Here is an 18,821-nt window from a genome sequence, read left to right on the forward strand (position 1 = left end):
ATATATTTACATATTTTCTTCTCATGTCTTTTTACATTTTTTTTTTTCTTCTAAAACCTCAACCTCAAAACACTCTCCTGCAACCCGCCTCACCAATTATTTAAAAAAATATATTATTTACCTCAATTCTGAAATCCACAACAGAAGCTAGCCAGAGGTTAGCCAGTTTTTGTACAGCGCGACTCAAACCAGAGCATACCGGACCTATTCTCTCTCCATATCCCCGGATTTCTACCGCTGGCTCTGGACATTTACACCTGGATCTTGCAGCTAGCTAGCTACCTGAGTGACTATTGGCAACGTCGGTCCTGGAGTTAACATAAATTATTCCGGAGCTAGCCAGCTGAAGCGTTCCATCAGCCACTCCTCCACTCCTGGGCTATTCCGGAGCTAGCCAGCTGAAGAGTTCCATCAGCCTCTCCTGGGCTACAATCACCTATCCGGACCCGTTTTACTGCCGATGCGGAGCCCCATCAGGCCTTCACGACTGGACCACCGACGTTATCTGCCCGAGAGAGTTATCCAACTGGCCCCTCCGTCGCAACATAACCTGAATGCCCATCTGCGGCCCGCTAATTGTTAGCTGTCTTATCGGCTGCTACCGGAATAGGTCTATCGGACAATTTTCTTGGGCCACTATAACTAACTATTTTGCCAATTGGACTGGTCCCCCCTACCACACGGAACCCCACTAATCTACAGACGGAGACGCACGAGGTGGCTAAAAACAGACCTCTCTCCATCTTCTACCAGCTTGCTACCTATGGCTCGGCTAGCTATCTAATTCTCACTGGACCCTTTGATCACTCGGCTAAGCATGCCTCTCCTTAATGTCAATATGCCTTGTCCATTGCTGTTCTGGTTAGTGTTTATTGGCTTATTTCACTGTAGAGCCTCTAGCCCTGCTCATTATACCTTATCCAACCTCTCAGTTCCTCCACCCACACATGCTATGACATCTTCTGGTTTCAATTATGTTTCTAGAGACAATATCTCTCTCATCATCACTAAATGCCTAGGTTTACCTCCACTGTATTCACATCCTACCATACCTTTGTCTGTACATTATACCTTGAAGCTATTTTATCGCCCCCAGAAACCTGCTCCTTTTTCTCTCTATTCCGGACGTCACAGACGACCAATTGTTATAGCTTTTAGCCGTAACCTTATCCTCATCCTTCTCTGTTCCCATGGTGATGTAGAGGTGAATCCAGGCCCTGCAGTGCCAAGCTCCACTCCTACTCCCCAGGCGCTCTCTTTTGATGACTTCTGTAACCGTAATAGCCTTGGTTTCATGCATGTTAACATTAGAAGCCTCCTCCCTAATTTTGTTTTATTCACTGCTTTAGCACACTCTGCCAACCCGGATGTCCTAGCCGTGTCTGAATCCTGGCTTAGGAAGTCCACCAAAAACTCTGAAATCTTCATCCCTAACTACAACGTTTTCAGACAAGATAGAACGGCCAAAGGGGGCGGTGTTGCAATCTACTGCAGAGATAGCCTGCAGAGTTCTGTCCTACTATCCAGGTCTGTACCCAAACAATTTGAACTTCTACTTTTAAAAATCCATCTCTCTAAAAACAAGTCTCTCACCGTTGCCGCCTGCTATAGACCACCCTCGGCCCCCAGCTGTGCTCTGGACACCATATGTGAACTGATTGCCCCCCATCTATCTTCAGAGCTCATGCTACTAGGTGACCTAAACTGGGACATGCTTAACACCCCAGCCATCCTACAATCCAAGCTTGACGCCCTCAATCTCACACAAATTATTAATGAACCCACCAGGTACCACCCCAAAGCCGTAAACACTGGCACCCTCATAGATATCCTAACCAACTTGCCCTCTAAATACACCTCTGCTGTTTTCAACCAAGATCTCAGCGATCACTGCCTCATTGCCTGCATCCGTAATGGGTCAGCGGTCAAACGACCTCCACTCATCACTGTCAAACGCTCCCTGAAACATTTCAGCAAGCAAGCCTTTCTAATCGACCTGGCCCTGGTATCCTGGAAGGATATTGACCTCATCCCGTCAGTAGAGGATGCCTGGTTATTTAAAAAAAAAAAGCCTTCCTCACCATCTGTAACGCCCTGGCCATAGAGAGGGGTTTTTGTTCTTTATTTTGGTTAGGCCAGGGTGTTACATTGGGTGGGCGTTCTATGTACATTTTTCTATGTTGGTTTGTTTAATTGATTTTGGCCGTGTGGCTTCCAATCAGGCACAGCTGTAGAGTGTTGTTGCTGATTGGGAGTCACACATAAGTGCCTGTTTTTCCGTTGGGGTTTTGTGGGTAATTGTTTCTGTTTAGTGTTTTGCACCTGACAGGACTGTTTGGCTGTCGGTTTTCTTGTTTTGTTTTGTATAGTGTTCTTTCTGTTATTAAATTCAATGATGAACACTAACTCCGCTGCGCCTTGGTCTACTCTCTCTCCCGACAGCCATTACACCATCTTAAATAAGCATGCCCCATTCAAGAAATTTAGAACCAGGAACAGATATAGCCCTTGGTTCTCCCCAGACCTGACTGCCCTTAACCAACACAAAAACATCCTATGACGTTCTGCATTAGCATCGAACAGCCCCCGTGATATGCAACTTTTAGGGAAGTTACAAACCAATATACACAGGCAGTTAGAAAAGCCAAGGCTAGCTTTTTCAAGCAGAAATTTCCTTCCTGCAACCCAAACTCAAAAAAGTTCTGGGACATTGTAAAGTCCATGGAGTATAAGAACACCTCCTCCCAACTGCCCACTGCACTGAGGATAGGAAACTCTGTCACCACCGATAAACCCACTATAATTGAGAATTTCAAGAAGCATTTTTCTACGGCTGGCCATGCTTTCCACCTGGCTACCCCTATTGCAGTCAACAGCACTGCACCCCCCACAGCTACTCGCCCAAGCCTTCCCCATTTCTCCTTCTCCCAAATCCATTCAGCTGATGTTCTGAAAGAGCTGCAAAATCTGGACCCCTACAAATCAGCCGGGCTAGACAATCTGGACCCTTTCTTTCTAAAATTATCTGCCGAAATTATTGCAACCCCTATTACTAGCCTGTTCAACCTCTCTTTCGTGTCGTCTGAGATTCCCATAGATTGGAAAGCAGCTGCTGTCATCCCCCTCTTCAAAGGAGGGGACACTCTTGACCCAAATTGCTACAGACCTATATCCATCCTACCCTGCCTTTCTAAGGTCTTCGAAAGTCAAGTCAACAAACAGATTACCGACCATTTCAAATCCCACCGCACCTTCTCCGCTATGCAATCTGGTTTCAGAGCTGGTCATGGGTGCACCTCAGCCACGCTCAAGGTCCTAAACGATATCGTAACCGCCATCGATAAGAAACAATACTGTGCTGCCGTATTCATTGACCTGGCCAAAGCTTTCGACTCTGTCAATCACCACATCCTCATTGGCAGACTCAACAGCCTTGGTTTCTCTAATGATTGCATCGCCTGGTTCACCAACTACTTCTCTGATAGAGTTCAGTGTGTCAAATCGGAGGGCCTGTTGTCCGGACCTCTGGCAGTCTCTATGGGGGTGCCACAGGGTTCAATTCTTGGACCAACTCTTTTCTCTGGATACATCAATGATGTCGCTCTTGCTGCTGGTGAGTCTCTGATCCACCTCTACGCAGACGACACCATTCTGTATACTTCTGGCCCTTCTTTGGACACTGTGTTAACTAACCTCCAGACGAGCTTCAATGCCATACAACTCTCCTTCCGTGGCCTCCAACTGCTCCTAAATACAAGTAAAACTAAATGCATGCTCTTCAACAGATCGCTGCCTGCACCTGCCCGCCTGTCCAGCATCACTACTCTGGACGGTTCTGACTTAGAATATGTGGACAACTACAAATACCTAGGTGTCTGGTTAGACTGTAAACTCTTCTTCCAGACTCACATCAAACATATCCAATCCAAAGTTAAATCTAGAATTGGCTTCCTATTTCGCAACAAAGCATCCTTCACTCATGCTGCCAAACATACCCTCGTAAAACTGACCATCCTACCGATCCTCGACTTCGGCGATGTCATTTACAAAATAGCCTCCAATACCCTACTCAACAAACTGGATGCAGCCTATTACAGTGCCATCCGTTTTGTCACCAAAGCCCCATATACTACCCACCACTGCGACCTGTACGCTCTCGTTGGCTGGCCTTCGCTACATAATCGTCGTCAAACCCACTGGCTCCAGGTCATCTACAAGACCCTGCTAGGTAAAGTCCCCCCTTATCTCCGCTCACTGGTCACCATAGCAGCACCCACCTGTAGCACGCACTCCAGCAGGTATATCTCTCTGGTCACCCCCAAAGCCAATTCCTCCTTTGGCCGTCTCTCCTTCCAGTTCTCTGCTGCCTATGACTGGAACGAACTACAAAAATCTCTGAAACTGGAAACACTTATCTCCCTCACTAGCTTTAAGCACCAGCTGTCAGAGCAGCTCACAGATCACTGCACCTGTACATAGGCCATCTATAATTTAGCCCAAACAACTACCTCTTCTACTACTGTATATATTTATTTTATTTATTTTTGCTCCTTTGCACCCCGTTATTTCTATTTCTACTTTGCACTTTCTTCTACTACAAATCTACCATTCCAGTGTTTTTACTTGCTATATTGTATTTACTTTGCCAGCATGACCATTTTTGCCTTTACCTCCCTTATCTCACCTCATTTGCTCACATTGTACATAGACTTATTTTTCTACTGTATTATTGACTGTATGTTTGTTTTACTCCATGTGTAACTGTGTTGTTGTATGTTGACGAACTGCTTTGCTTTATCTTGGCCAGGTCTCAATTGTAAATGAGAACTTGTTCTCAACTTGCCTACCTGTTTAAATAAAGGGGAAATAAAAATAAAATAAATAAAATCAGTTTACTACCTTTAGATACGGACAACGTGATTGGCTGACATGATCAGCAGAGAGAGTACACAAGTTTTCATTCGTTTACAGTTTAGTACTCGTGATGTTTGCCTATCCAGCTAGCGAACATAAAAGTATTTTTTTTTTTAAATGTGCAAGAATTTACATTACCAACCAACAGAATATATAAAAACCAGCTCCTGCCTCAACAGTTTCGATCATTTCGAAAACTAAATCATAGCTTGCTACAGCCCACCACCTATATGAGGTAAAAGAAAATTGCGACTGAAAACGATAATTCCCTGGGGAGTTACTTCTTGCCTGGACCTCGGTGCAGTCAAGCAAAAAAACAAAACACTTGAGATTTAAAGGCACGGCTGTTCCTACAATTTCAATTTCAGGTAAAAAAAAAAATAGATAAAACAAGTGTAAAAAAAAGAAGGAAATTGTATGTACATTTCAGCCGTTTCAAAAACATTGCTATTACAATTTTGCTGTAAGAGTGTTGGCTCAACGAGACAATTCTGTTTACATTACAGTGCTTAGAGCAGTCGAAACGTGACAAGCTCGCAAGTTTACATTCCGGTATACGTGTAGCTGAGTGTATTACTGCAAAAAGTCTAGTGAAAAGTCTAGTGAAGACCCTCTTAGTGCGGGATATTCTCCTGCTCATTTCTTGATGGTTAAGTCCCAGCTAGAGGGAGAGAGCAATCCAAATATTTATCCCTCGCGTAAATATGAGCTCCATCGTGATAACCAGTCTTCTCGCTTGACGATTTGGAGGAAAAAACAATCACCGAAAGGATGCAGAGAGCAGCCCTAGAGTATTGTAAATTCATCATCCCACTTCCTACCAGCGTTTTTCTGTCACAGTGACACAGCTAATCTCTGTGAGGATGAGTTATCAGACCATCATGCGTCTGACAGAGGTCTGACTCAAGAGTCCCCCTTCTCCTCCCCCACTTTGTCTGAAGGAACCAAGAAAAAGGTTCTCTGTGTTGTAAGTCTATTTGGAAGACACTACATGAACACAGCATAACACCTGCAAAAGCAATTTATATATTTTTTAAATGCTTATATCACACAAGCATTTGAAAATAATATCAACCACTACAGGTTGACACAAATATGGCATGTTTGTTCCTATATAGTGGGCGGCTAAGCTGAAAAACTTTGACTCAATGGTAATAGAGCAGGGGTTTCAAATCTGGTCCGGGACCTCCCTAAACTGAAACTATTTTTCCTAGCCCAAAACTATAATACCTGATTTACCTAATCAACTAGTCATCGAGCCCTTGTGGTTGGGATTTGGTGCGGTAGTGTTGGGATAGAACAAAACCTGTGCAGCCAGTCTGGGATGACCCAAGTAGCTAAATTGAAAGCAAAGTGAAAATGAGTGCAAAGCTGCCTGTTATGAGTGCAATGAGTTCCAACGCAACCTATCATAAACATAAAGCCCCCAGCTACTATCCAATCAAAGCCACATTGACCTTATCCCACCCCTGGTTACCCAATATTGGCTTAAAAGGCCAAACGTAACACAATATCTCCAATTCATTTCCAGCGATTTTACCCGTCTGTCTGTTTGATGCGCACGTTTGTCTATCACTCCATAGTAGTGATGGGTCGTTCACGAACGAGTCGGCTCTAAGAGCCGGCTCTTGTAGGTGAACGTTGGGAGCCGGCTCGCATATCAGAAGAGCCGAATCTATTTATTAAAAAAAATAAAAAATTAAGATATGAATAATCAAAAGATTTAAATGAATAGAATTAACTAATTCAAAGAACGAAAAAAGAAATAAAATAATATAGGCCTAAATGCTCAAGCGCACACATTCGTTCTGACTGTCTGCTCAGACTAACAGCCTCACCTGTTGTTCCTGTCAATCAGACACGCAGTGTCAACCAATGAACCAAAGATGCGTGAGGGAGGGCCAAGCCACCTCACTCACAGTCACACACTTAGCAGCCGAGGAGAGAGAGGAAGGACAGCTGTGAAAACAACAGCTGGAAAATTAGTCAGAAGCACAGTAGCATTTGGATGCATTTTAATAATGTAGACAATGTTAGAGCACAGTGTAGAATTTGCCAAAACAAAATCTCATATAAAGCCGGTTCTACGCACAACCTACACCGGCATATTCAAACTGTGCACCCAACTGTGACGCTAGCTGTAGCGGAGCTTGGAGAAACTAGCGGGCCTACTAGTGATAGTGGTGGAGCCAGCACCTCCACACGTGGAGATGTATCCACTCAGTCAAGTAGGCCTACTCCGCGACCCACAGCAACGCAGTCTTCTATGGACCAGTTTATGCCAAAGTCTATGTCTGTAGCAAAACAAGGCCAAATTGATATGGCATTGGTTAAAATGATTGCCACCGATTTCCAGCCATTTTCGATTACGGAGGACAGAGGTTTTAGAAATTATAGCAATAGTCTAAATCCAATGTACACAATTCCAAGTAGGAAAACCCTTTCAAAATCACTTATTCCTAAACTGTACGAGAGCACACAGGCTTCAGTGCGGGAAAGAGTTCAAAAAGCTACTGCAGTTTGCCTTACCACTGACTGCTGGACATCAAGGGTAACCACTTCTTACATGTCGGTAACACGCCACTTCAATGAAGATTTTTTTTAAATGTCTAGCTGTCTTCTGGACTGCTTTGAGTTCAGCGACAGATACACCTCAGAGAACTTGGTAGAGGAACTGTTGAGAGTGGCCAGAGAATGGCAAGTAGATTGAAAAGTGGTCTGTTTTGTTAACGACAATGCAGCTAACATAACCAATGCCATGAACATTTTAAAATGGACCCATCATCCATGTCTTGCCCACACAATCAACCTTATTGTAAGAGATGCTCTGAAGGTGATGAAGCCCACTGTGGACAAAGAGAAAGCAGCTGTGGAATACTTCCACAGGAGCACAGTAGGTGCTGAAAAACTAGTCTACACAATGCCAGATGGGGATGCCTGAGCTGAGGCCTAAACAAGACTGCACTACAAGGTGGAATTCAACATTTTATATGTTGAAGCGGTTTCTTGAGTCAAAGGATGCCATCATCTCTACCCTGGCCGTTGTCAATGCACCTGTTGATGCTCTGACCCAAGAGGAATGGGAGGTGGTGGAGGAGGTGTGCAGTCATGGAACCCTTTGAGCAGGTCACTGTGGAGTTCAGTGGAGAGAGGTACAGTAAGCAGTTATTACTACATCATTATTTAATCCAGTATTATATAGGTATATGAGCAGTAGATGAGAATGTAGTATCAGTAGACAAAACATGAACCTGAACTAATAAGTTACTGTTCTCTCTTTTCAGCTATGTGACAGCCTCAAAAATGACACTACTGTGTAAGGGTCTGCAGCGAATCACAGCCAACTACCAGAGAGAAGCAAATGTAACCACAGGACATGTGACAGAGTTGATGGACACCCTATGTTCATCAATGGACAGAACGTTCCACAGAATGGAATATAATCACGTGCTATCAGAAACCGCTGCAATTACACAGTAGTGTGCTAGAGCGATTGATGCCAGAGCGATTGATGTGGCTCTTCAAAGAATAACCTCATCAAAAGGGAGGGACAGCCCCAGCAGTCAGCTGGCTCAGGTACCAGGGCAACAAGAAGAAGAGGGATCAGATGGAGCAGAAGCACCAGCAGTAGTGCCACAAACGTCTGCTGTTTGACGAGAGAGCAACTGGGGATGCAGCACGAAGGAATCCCTCAGCAGATGCCATAATGGAGGTCCGATCCTGTTTGGAGGAGCCCCTCAAAGATCTGCAGATCCTCTGAGCTGGTGGAAGAACAAGGCCTCTGTCTACCCACGGCTTACTAAAGTCATGACAGGGAGACTGCATATTGGCCACATCCGTTCTCAAAAACGGGACAAATAATTACTGAGAGAAGAAACCGCATCAGCCCCTCAAAAGTGAGGCAGCTTGCATTTCTGAATGCAAATCTCTCATAAAAGCAAAATATGGTCAGCATTGCTGTGTGCTGCTGGTTATAACATGGCAATAAAGAACAAAAAAACAGACCCGGAAGTGTTTAAAGTATCAAAACATATGTCATTTTCTTAACCCATTTAGTGACTAAATGACAGCATAGGTTTCAAGTATCATGCTAGCTAGACTTGCGTTTTAGCCCGGGAGAAGTTACAGGAGAGACAGGTGGGACGAAAGTAACACAATGTAAACTGATGAGCACATGCCATGGTCTCCTCTAGTTCATATTGCTTTTATAGTGTTAGCAAAGTACAGTATAAACAAGTGACCATATAATTATATATGACATTAGAATTATGCCTTAATCAATTGACTTGATGTATCAGTTAAAAACAGTGGTCAAAAATATCTTTATGATTCTGGTGGTCAATTACCTTATGTCAAGCCATGGAAATGCATGATGAATTTGCAGTTTGTGAAGAGAATAAAGACATTTATTCTATCACGAGGAGCGTGCATGACAAGGATTACTGGAGCGCACCTGATTGGAAGGGCTAATTTTGAACATGTATAAACAATTGTGAAAATTGTGAAAAAAATCATTTTAAAGTGAGATGAGAAAATATGGTTAATATAGCTATTATGTAATCAATTTTTGTCCAATTTAATATTGTAAGGCAAAATATTGTGGTGGCGCAAAATTGCGATGTTGTTTTTTCATTTATTTCCATTTTGATGTAATAAAAAACAAAAAAGTAGTTCTCATGCTAGAAAAGGTTGGAGAATCCTGCTGTACACCTACAGTGCCTTTTAAATGAAAATGTGACCAAGTTCTCTTCACATCAGGTTCCAGTCTCAAAGTATCATTTCAGAAAGTGTCCTTTTGTCTTCATTTGACTTCTCATGTGGTTGAACATAACACATATAGGATCTTAATTATTATTATTTGTTTTATTGTTACATACTGTACACCGGAGAGGTGCAGTGAAATGTGTTGTTTTTACAGGGTCAGACATAGTAGTACGGTGCCCCTGGTGCAAATTATGTTTAAGTGCATTGCTCAAGGGCACCTCAACTGTTTTTTTTAACTTTTCAGTTACTGGCCCAACGCTCTAACCACTAAGCTACCCGCCGCCCTGTTTGACCACCCTGTTGCAGGAGAACTTTCCTGCAATGCGGATATTTTTTACTTGTAGCATATGAGGTTTAAAAAAGGCTTCTGAAGTTTGTAAATTCCACTTTCAAATTTCAGACTCAATTTTCAGACTGGATTACATCATAATCTACATAATAATTCACATTTCCTGTTGCTGCAGGATTATTTTCCTGCTGTAGCAAATTGAAACTGGCTCAAATTAAGATCCTACATCTGTACGTCACCTCCCAAGATTCACACAAAGCTGATTTTGTTTATTACAGTTAGGACTACTACTGTTTGCTTGGACACTGCTAATTTTCACAACATTTGTTTCCGCATAATAACGGATTCACGAGAATCGCCCTAAGGGGTTGCATAGATATTGTCATGGCTCTTATCAAAAAATGACTTCATGCATAAAAATAGAGTTTGCTCCAATATAGGCCCTTGAGCATACTTCCTGAACAGATTGTATAGAGAATAGGAACGCTTTTATTCACTTTTCATTAAAAAGAAGCACAGATGTAATTTGCTACTTTGAGGCTGGTTTACACTTTAAAGCAGCAGACGTGAACCCACATCAAGGGGTGGATCTCGGCAGTCAGAGTCTCCAGTGTCGTCTTGAATACTAATGTGATGCAATACCTTACAGCCAGGTGTACACAAACAGGAAACAAATGTTTTTCAGCACAATCCACTTTACTCTGACCTCAATTTCACCAAATGAGCAATAATCCAGGTCCATCAATGCTCTATGCATTTAAAGGTCACTAAGCGTAATATGGACATGAAAACATACCATTTTAGTATGCAATTGTTTTCGAGTGTCAGATTTTGACTATACATACAGATACCAAAGATGGCCTCTTGGCCATGTCTCCCTCTTGTCTTCTGGCCTCAATGGCACTTCCTGGATAAATTAAGGTTTAAAAATTAAGAATAAATAAACCCTCACCTAATATGGCCACAACCTCATCGTCCTGGATGACCTCCAAGGACCCGGACACCACAAAGCAGAGGCTGTCTACGCTTTCGCCCGCGTGGTAGATGAGGTCTCCGGGGGCACTGTGGATGGTCTGGAACTCCATGGCCAGGGCCCGTAGGCACCCGTCACTCGCCAGTCGGAAGGCTGGGTGCTCCTTGAACACCTTTCTGTTAAGATGGACGCAAATGTCCGCCCGCATGTCCTTGGGGCAGATCTGCAACACCTGCGCAATACAAAGTTTACTTATACATATTCACGAATTGGTTGTGGTATTTTCCTCATGGAGTTGATTAACCTCAACAAATAGGGCACTGACAGCTGTCAGTGTAGCTAGTTAGCATGCTAAACTTATCTAGCTATCTTGCTAACCTTGTCTAACTAGCTAATGTTATTGTGTTGCATTTTATTTTATTGAATTTTTTTACTACATCATATTCAAAAGATTACCCAGCTGGCTCTATGGCTGGTTCTGGAGCTGGATTTGTCATAAGCATTTATTTAGGGAAAAGTTTGCCACAGATGGAAGCCACTGCCCTATCTTTGACTTCGCCATATATTGTTATCTACAAAGTTTTGGCATCGTTCATAAATTGCGGCCGCAAATCCACCTTATAAATAGATGAAATGATAAGGTGACGCTCCAGTAATATGGTTAACTATTGAAAGATAGCTGATATGCGTTTTTATACATTGTAATGGACATGGTGCAATCTTTGGCAGGAAGGTTTCTCGCAGGCTTTGCCTGCGGTACAGCAAAGCCAAGTCAGCCTGGGCTCACAGGGGAAGTGAAATTATAGCCTACAATGACTGCTCATGATCATGCACGCCGCAACGACATGTTCAGTTGAAGTCGGAAGTTTAAATACACTTAGGTTGGAGTCATTAAAACAAATTTTTCAACCACTCCACAAATTTGTTGTTCATTAACAAACTATAGTTTTGGCAAGTCGGTTAGGACATCTACTTTGTGCATAACACAAGTAATTTTTCCAACAATTGTTTACAGACAGATTATTTTACTTATAATTCACTGTATCACAATTCCAGTCGGTCAGAAGTTTACATACACTAAGTTGACTGTGCCTTTAAACAGTTTGGAAAATTCCAGAAAATGATGTCATGGCTTTAGAAGCTTCTGTTAGGCTAATTGACATAATTTGAGTCAATTGGAGGTGTACCTGTGGATGTATTTCAAGGTCTACATTCAAACTCAGTGCCTCTTTGCTTGACATCATGGGAAAATCAAAAGAAATCAGCCAAGACCTCAGAAGAAAATGTAGACCTCCACAAGTCTGGTTCATCCTTGGGAGCAATTTCCAAATGCCTGAAAGTACCACGTTCAGCTGCACAAACAATAGTACGCAAGTATAAACACCATGGGACCATGCAGCCGACATACCGCTCAGGAAGGAGACGCGTTCTGTCTCCTAGAGATGAACGTACTTTGGTGCGAAAAGTGCAAATCAATCCCAGAACAACAGCAAAGGAACTTGTGAAGATGCTGGAGGAAACAGGTACAAAAGTATCTATATCCATAGTAAAATGAGTCCTATATCAACATAACCTGAAAGTCTGCTCAACAAGGAAGAAGCCACTGCTCCAAAACCGCCATTAAAAAGCCAGACTACGGTTTACAACTACACATGGGGACAAAGATCGTACTTTTTGGAGAAATGTCCTCTGGTTTGATGAAACAAAAATAGAACTGTTTGACCATAATGACCATCGTTATTTTTGGAGGAAAAAGGGGGAGGCTTGCAAGCCAAAGAACACCATGCCATCCGTGAAGCACGGGGGTGGCAGCATCATGTTGTGGGGGTGCTTTGCTGCAAGGGGACTGGTGCACTTCACAAAATAGATGGCATCATGAGGAAAGAAAATTATGTGGACAGATTGAAGCAACATCTCAAGACATCAGTCAGGAAGTTAAAGCTTGGTCGCAAATGGGTCTTCCAAATGGACAATGACAACAAGCATACTTCCAAAGTTGTGGCAAAATGGCTTAAGGACAACAACGTCAAGGCATTGAAGTGGCCATCACAAAGCCCTGACCTCAATGCCATAGAAAATTTGTGGGCAGAACTGAAAAAGCGTATGCGAGCAAGGAAGCTTATAAACCTGACTCAGTTACACCAGCTCTGTCAGGAGGAATGGGCCAAAATTCACCCAACTTATTGTGGGAAGCTACCCAAAACGTTTGACCCAAGTTAAACAATTTAAAGGCAATGCTACCAAATACTAATTGAGTGTATGTTAACTTCTGACCCACTGGGAATGTGATGAAAGAAATAAAAGCTGAAATAAATCACATTTCACATTCTTAAAATAAAGTGGTGATCCTAACTGACCTAAGACAGCGATTTTTTACTAGGATTAAATGTCAGGAATTGTGAAAAACTGAGTTTAAATGTATTTGGCTAAGGTGTATGTAAACTTCCGACTTCAGCTGTAACTATAAGTTCCTCAAATTTTCTTTTGCGGGTGCCTTTTCATTATCTGGATAGAAACGTGTGGTTTCTAGCTAACGCTACACCGATCAAAGCAGTGGAGCGTGTAGTAAAGCAAAACTTTAGTGGTCAAAAACATTGATCTTGGGGCAACAGGGGGAGCGGGTTTGCAAAATGCTATCATACAGTATCATGCAATTACACTGTTTTTATAAAATGGTCCCGTATATATTTTTTTAATACAGACTAGCTAAATAAAAAGTGGAGGTGAAAAAACAGAAGTTTGCACCCCCTGTTTTAATTTGCTCCATGGCTCAGGCAGCCAATTGGTCACAAGACTGTTTGGATCATCTCAGTAGCGAAGAGTAATAACTTTGCAGCTGTTTCTGATTAATAAACAATGTCATGTTGGTGGGTGGTAACATTAAAATAAAATCCAGCCCTGAAACATAGGCTGACAATAATGTTTATGTCATATCATAGGAAAAGACACCGCATTCACACAGATGGGCAGTTCGAATTTGTCACTTCAAGCCCAAAGATATCATACTTTGACCGAAATTATGACTTATTGACTTAAATCGTTGTGCAACATAATGGGTAAGCTCTGGCCATAGTATTTCAGCTCAAAAAAGTGGATTTCTACTGGTGTGGGCATTTAAAAAAGGTTTGAATGAAACGACAACAAGTCGAAAATAAGCTAAAACTTCCCCCCAAGAAGAATGATCCATTTAACATCAACTTCAAAGGGGTGAATCTTTGCAAATGTCTCTCCCTGTTCTGGGAATAGGGGGCCAATTGCACATGATTACCTCTGCACCTCTTATTGTGTCAAATGTTAAGAGGTCATACCCAACAGGCGTTTGCAGGACCAGGTCAGGAATAATTATAATTTAGGATGAGCGAGAAGACAATTAGGACCGGTAATGTTGAAATATGACAGTAGATGACAGAACATCAGATTGTATTTGTAGTTCAGTATGAATCTATTCCCTTTTGATATAATAGAATAATAATAATACATTCTAGCAATGTGCATCATTCCCTTTCAAGACGATTCGATGCGTATCTAGATGCGTGGGCTCTGATATGATACAGGAACACTAAGTTTTATTTTGAAACGATTTGGTGCGATTCGGGTGAATTAGAGAATGAATCGATGCGATATGATTCGATGCACTAATATTTGTTGCATAAACACATTCATTTTCCATTCTAAATTAAAATCTGCTGCTGATGGAGCTCTTGAGCTGGATCTGTCTGAGTTGATGTGTACATGTGGGTGTGGAAATGATGCTATGGTGTATACCAGGGCTGCCCAACCCTCTTCCTGGAGATCTACCGTCCTGTGGGTTTACAGTCCAACCCTAATTTAACACACCCGATTCTACTAATTAGCTGCTCAACAAGACCTTAACTAGCTGAATCAGATATTCTAAATTAGGGTTGGACTGAAAACCTACAGGACAGTAGATCTCCAGGAAGAGGGTTGGGCAGCCCTGGTGTATACTATGTAGGCACCTAATCTGAGCCATAAAGGAGACTTGCCATCTACCACCCCACTATCAGATTATCACCCACTAATTAACTTGTCATTTTTGCAGATTAAGTGTTTGAGCTAGTAATGTAAATGTATCAATATTTATCATTTACAAATTAGCTATGACATAGCCAATGAATATATAGCACAATTTTGGATCATACCATCTCAAAATTGAATGGTTTTGACCGTTTGGAAGTGTAGTGAGTTTATTTTCTCCTCCCACTTTAGCCATGCTTAGTGCACCTCCCAAAAGTGATTCCTCGTTATGAAATGATGAACTTTAACCTGTATGTCTAAAAATGACCATATACACTGATTGTTTAAAGTAAAACTAACCACACTATTGCTGATGGGTTTTGTGCAGCAAAACTATTGCTAAACAATCTAAATCAAATCTATTGTAAACCCCGCTCAGCGGGTACAGTGGCTTGCGAAAGTATTCACGCCCCTTGGCATTTTTCCTATTTTGTTGCCTTACAACCTGGAATTAAAATGTATTTTTTGGGGGGTTGTATCATTTGATTTACACAACATGCCTACCACTTTGAAGATGCAAAATATTTTTTTGTGAAACAAACAAGAAATAAGACAAAAAAACAGAAAACTTGAGCGTGCATAACTATTCACCCTTCCCAAAGTCAATACTTTTTGCAGCAATTACAGCTGCAAGTCCGTATGTCTCTATAAGCTTGGCACATCTAGCCACTGGGATTTTTGCCCATTCTTCAAGGCAAAACTGCTCCAGCTCCTTCAAGTTGGATGGGTTCCGCTGGTGTACAGCAATCTTTAAGTCATACCACAGATTCTCAATTGGATTGAGATCTAGGATTTGACTAGGCCATTCCAAGACATTTAAATGTTTCCCCTTAAACCACTCGAGTATTGCTTTAGCAGTATGCTTATGGTCATTGTCCTGCTGGAAGGTGAACCTCTGTCCCTGTTTCAAATCTCTGGAAGACTGAAACAGGTTTCCCTCAAGAATTTCCCTGTATTTAGCGCCATCCATCATTCCTTCAATTCTGACCAGTTTCCTAGTCCCTGCCAATGAAAAATATCCCCACAGCATGTTGCTGCCACCACCATGCTTCACTGTGGGGATGGTGTTCTCGGGTTGATGAGAAATGTTGGGTTTGCGCCAGACATTTTCCTTGATGGCCAAAAAGCTTATTTTTAGTCTCATTTGACCAGAGCACCTCCCACATGACTTTTGGCGAACACCAAACGTGTTTGCTTATTTTTTTTTTAAGCAATGGATTTTTTTCTGGCCACTCTTCCGTATATCCCAGCTCTGTGGAGTCTACGGCTTCAAGTGGTCCTATGGACAGATACTCCAATCTCCACTGTGGAACGTTGCAGCTCCTTCAGGGTTATCTTTGGTCTCTTTGTTGCCTCTCTGATTAATGCCCTCCTTGCCTGGTCCGTGAGTTTTGGTGGGCGGCCCTCTCTTGGCAGGTTTGTTGTGGTGCCATAGTCTTTCTATTTTTTTTATAATAAATTGAATGGTACTCCGTGGGATGTTCAAAGTTTCGGATATTTTTTTTATAAACCAACCCTGATCTGTACTTCTCCACAACTTTGTCCCTGTTTGGAGAGCTCCTTGGTCTTCATGGTGCCGCTTGCTTGGTGGTGCCCCTTGCTTAGTGGTGTTGCAGACTCTGGGGCCTTTCAGAACTGATGTATATATACTGAGATCATGTGACAGATCATGTGACACTTAGATTGCACACAGGTGGACTTTATTTAACTAATTATGTGACTTCTGAAGGAAATTGGTTGTGCCAGATCTTATTTAGGGGCTTCATAGCAAAGGGGGTGAATACATATGCACGCACCACCTTTCCGTTTTAAATTTTTTAGAATTTTTGGAACGTTTTTTTTATTTATTTCACTTCACCAATTTGGACTATTTACATGAAATCCAAATAAAAATCTATTGAAATTACAGGTTATAATGCAACAAAATAGGAAAAACGCCAAGTGGGATGAATACTTTTGCAAGGCACTGTATACCTAGATGAGAGTTGTGTTTCTGGTAGCTTACTTTTATTCTGGTTAAAACACAATTTTCAACAGTGCATTGATCACAATAACCTAGCAAATGACATAGGTTGTCACTCAACTAATAAACCCTAATTTCACCCAAACCATTTTAGCATTCGAACACAGATGTGCAAGATCAGGAACAGGCCTTCTACCTCGCTTTGGTCAGCGCACGAAGCTGGGCACAGTGTGCAGTTTGACTACGCTACTGATATTCCCTGGGGTTGTTCGGCATGCAAAATGACTTGTAGATCAATGACTGTCAACAGTTACATGCTTTTATTTTGACACTGAAGGAGAGGACACATCAGTTGTCACAAAATATGAGGTCGTTTTGGAAGGTAAAAAGAAAGTAATATGAGAAAAAAATGTTAGGGAATCGGGAATCGTAACGTTTGAATTGATTTTCTGACCAATGCATGATACATTTGGATCGGTATGGGGTCCGAGGACTGATGCAGTCATATCTTAAACATTTGAATCGGGGCCGATGAGTATCGGTAAATTGTTTCATCCCTAATAAATTATATCAATATAATAATCATTATAATAAATGTATAATAATGGTATAACAACGATATTATAATACCACCAACACATACTAGTAATATCCATGGTGATGCATAACTTTTGCTTCCTCTCACAGACCAACTTAGCCATAAAATAAAGATGCATACTGTGAGATGGTAACAAAATGGTATGGAAGATTTGTGCAACGTTTGCGTTACCTTGTCTGTATCGATGCCTCTAGACATGGACCATGTGGAGACAATGTAGTCCATGACGCGTTCGCTGAGGCCCTTGGGCACCTGGTAGAGCTTGAGGAAGTCGCGGACGCTGTTGAGCATCTCGTGGTAGCGGTTGGTGTTGGCGTACATCTGCTGGAAGATGGTAGTCACGTTACCGAAGATGGTGGCGTACAGGAGTGCTGGAAAAAAAACAAGAAAGAGTGTGGTCAATGTACTGGCAAATATGGCATACTGTAGATGTGTCAACAAAAGGATTCTAGCAAACGCTCCAAGGGACCCTTAAAATGATGAGCTGGTGAGAATAATGGTTCGAGTTTATTAGCATTTTTCCACTGACAAGACTGTTCAGTGTATTATTAATTGTGAAAGAACAGAGCACTAGAGACCCAAAGGAACCATCCTTGATGTTTTCTTTTGGCAGACAACAGTCTGTAAATCTATCACAATAATATCCCCATATTCACAGTCATTGGAAACATCATTATGCGCCCTTGCAAATGCAGCGATGTGTGTAACAAAACAATAGTGGCATGTTACATTCATCATATCTTCTTTTCCATGGACATTATCCCTCCATTGGTCATAATGGGCTTTTGGAGATGGTCTGTAAACACAAATGGTGTCATGCTCTCTCTCACTTCCCACTGACTGCTAACCAATCAGCAATCGCTCATTCTGTGTCTCAATCCCGCAGCTAGCCAATCAATATTGGCTCTCACAATTCATACCCAAGTCAGCACTTTGCCTGAGAATGTGTCACCCTATTCCCCTTCCAGTGTCCCACTCCTCCACAGCAGGGTCAGAGAAATCGATAGAGGTTCTGTCAACAATTAGTGATGACACTGGTGGCATCCATTTTCAAGGGAAGTGAAACATAGTGCTTGTTTTCATTCGTTCAGGTGGCACACCATAATCACTGGCTTTATTATAACCAAGGGGTCATCATAATCGTTATAGGGGATATTGTGCAACCTTGCAAAGGACGTTTTAGAAGGTGGATGACATGACTATATTATTGAAGCTGCGGTGTTGTTGTTGACGCAATCGGTCCTCACAGAGGCGGCGAGCGAGCACAACAGGTAAACAGTCAGGG

The 18,821-nt window shown here is 42.1% G+C and overlaps 1 protein-coding gene across 1 annotated transcript in view; it reads right to left on the reverse strand.

Annotated features, from left to right (window-relative positions):
* The window catches only part of LOC115208504 (potassium voltage-gated channel subfamily H member 1-like), a 66,478-nt gene that overhangs the window by 23,715 nt on the left and 23,942 nt on the right, over positions 1–18,821 (reverse strand). Inside the window, exons 9-10 of the mRNA XM_029776616.1 lie at positions 17,708–17,907; positions 10,920–11,172 (exon numbers count right to left, since the gene is read on the reverse strand). Coding sequence (XP_029632476.1) covers positions 10,920–11,172; positions 17,708–17,907 — 453 coding nt within the window. The remainder of the gene's footprint in view (positions 1–10,919; positions 11,173–17,707; positions 17,908–18,821) is intronic.

Source organism: Salmo trutta, chromosome 14 (genome assembly GCF_901001165.1).
Source record: "Salmo trutta chromosome 14, fSalTru1.1, whole genome shotgun sequence".
NCBI classification, from domain to species: domain Eukaryota; kingdom Metazoa; phylum Chordata; class Actinopteri; order Salmoniformes; family Salmonidae; genus Salmo; species Salmo trutta.